Source organism: Petaurus breviceps, unplaced genomic scaffold (genome assembly GCF_028583685.1).
Source record: "Petaurus breviceps papuanus isolate PSGF00001 unplaced genomic scaffold, PetGlider_PUasm1.0 173, whole genome shotgun sequence".
Lineage (NCBI taxonomy): Eukaryota > Metazoa > Chordata > Mammalia > Diprotodontia > Petauridae > Petaurus > Petaurus breviceps.
In genome coordinates this window covers 46,570-47,987 of record NW_027185759.1, presented here as the reverse complement: position 1 = coordinate 47,987, position 1,418 = coordinate 46,570, and the positions used below count along the sequence as shown (strand labels likewise).

The window sequence follows — 1,418 nt, the reverse complement described above, 5'->3', positions numbered from 1 at the left end:
CTCCTAATCTCTCTCCCTGTCTACTGGCTCCTTCCTTGTTCCTCACAAACATGCCAATGTACCCCCCCCCCCATCATTCAAAACAGCAATAACGACAAACCGTCACTTGATCCATCCACCTCTACCAGTGACCTCCCCCTACGTTTCTCTTCCCCTTGCCCCGGATTGGAGCCTCCTCAGGACCTACCTGCAGTGTGTGGCGGTAGGTGGGCAGCAGGTCTGTGAGGGTCGGCCGCATAGACCAGTCGGGATCACTGAAGTAGCAGCTTCTCAGGCTGACACTTCGGACGGGAATCTCCTGCAGAAGGATTCGGGTCAGACGCTCGTGCTTCATGACCCGCTCAAAGAAGAAGTTGACCTTGAGGTTGGCTGCGTGCTTGGCCAACTTGGCCCATGACATGCCCCAGATCACCTGGCCGTGGGGGTCGTGGACGTGGCATTTGATGTTGATGGTCCACAGGGAGCTGGCGGTGTTCTCGCCCAGGGTCTCCAGCAGCTCGTCGGAGATGCAGTTGTAGTTGAGGGTCAGGACCGCGAGGCTCCGGAACATCGCCATGGTCTGGTTGAACTGGGGGCTGCTGTAGACAGCCAGGTGGTGGCTGAAGTAGTCCTCCAGGTTGAGCTCCGAGGCGAAGCTCTCGCTGCGCAGGTGGCTCAGGGAGCTAAGCACGTGGCAGCCCTGCTCCACGGCCAGGCGCGCGCCCTTCAGGTTCAGGTAGTCCAGGTGTTTGCTTACCTTCTTCAGGAAGAAGCTCAGGCTTTTGATGAAGGACGTGCGGATGCTGCTCCTCCACACCAGCCGGTCGAGCTCCAGGTGCTGGATGGACAGCGACTTGAGGCGGCTGTTACTCTTGCCCAGGCACGACAGCAGGCCCCGCATGGTCACCTGGAACTTCTTGGTCAGGACGGCGTTGTACGGGTTCAGGAACTTGATTTCCAGGTGCTCCAAGTAGCGGCCGAACTTCTTCACGTACCAGAGCGCCGACTCGAACTCTGACGCGTGGGAGCGGGAAGGCCTCCCGCTGAAAGTGATGGTCCTGCACCGCCACAGGTCGGCCGAGTACATCGTTTCGTTCCACTTTCTGCAGACCAGCGCGGCCCGGGACCTGTCCCTGTCTCCCAGCCACCAGAAAACCCGGCGCAAGCACACGTCGGGCAGGCTGGCCCAGCAGCTCTGCTCGTGGCACTGGGCCAGGTCACTCTCTTCATCCATCGGGAAATCCGGCGGGGTGTTCCAGGGAGGCGGTGGTGAAGGCAGGTCGCCAAAAGGAGACAAGGAGTCACTTGGTTCCTGGTGGGGAGCAAGGGGGAGAAGACCATCCGTCTGTCTGCCCACCGGCCCTCCTGCTGGTTCATTGGTCACCTAGCTGGCTGGCCCTCTGCTTATCTCCCTGTCCATTCGTCTGCGTCCTTTCTGC

At 60.2% G+C, this 1,418-nt stretch overlaps 1 protein-coding gene across 1 annotated transcript; it reads right to left on the bottom strand.

The window, feature by feature from the left end:
* Positions 1-121: 121 nt before the first annotated feature.
* On the bottom strand, positions 122-1,213 carry FBXO39 (F-box protein 39). The gene has a single exon (XM_069083673.1). The coding sequence runs from the start codon at positions 1,211-1,213 to the stop codon at positions 122-124; it is 1,092 nt and encodes a 363-aa protein (XP_068939774.1).
* Between the last annotated feature and the right edge of the window lie 205 nt (positions 1,214-1,418).

Coding starts and splice junctions, on each gene's coding strand:
- FBXO39 (XM_069083673.1), bottom strand. CDS start 1,213: ATGGATGAAGAGAGTGACCTGGCCCAGTGCCACGAGCAGAGCTGCTGG.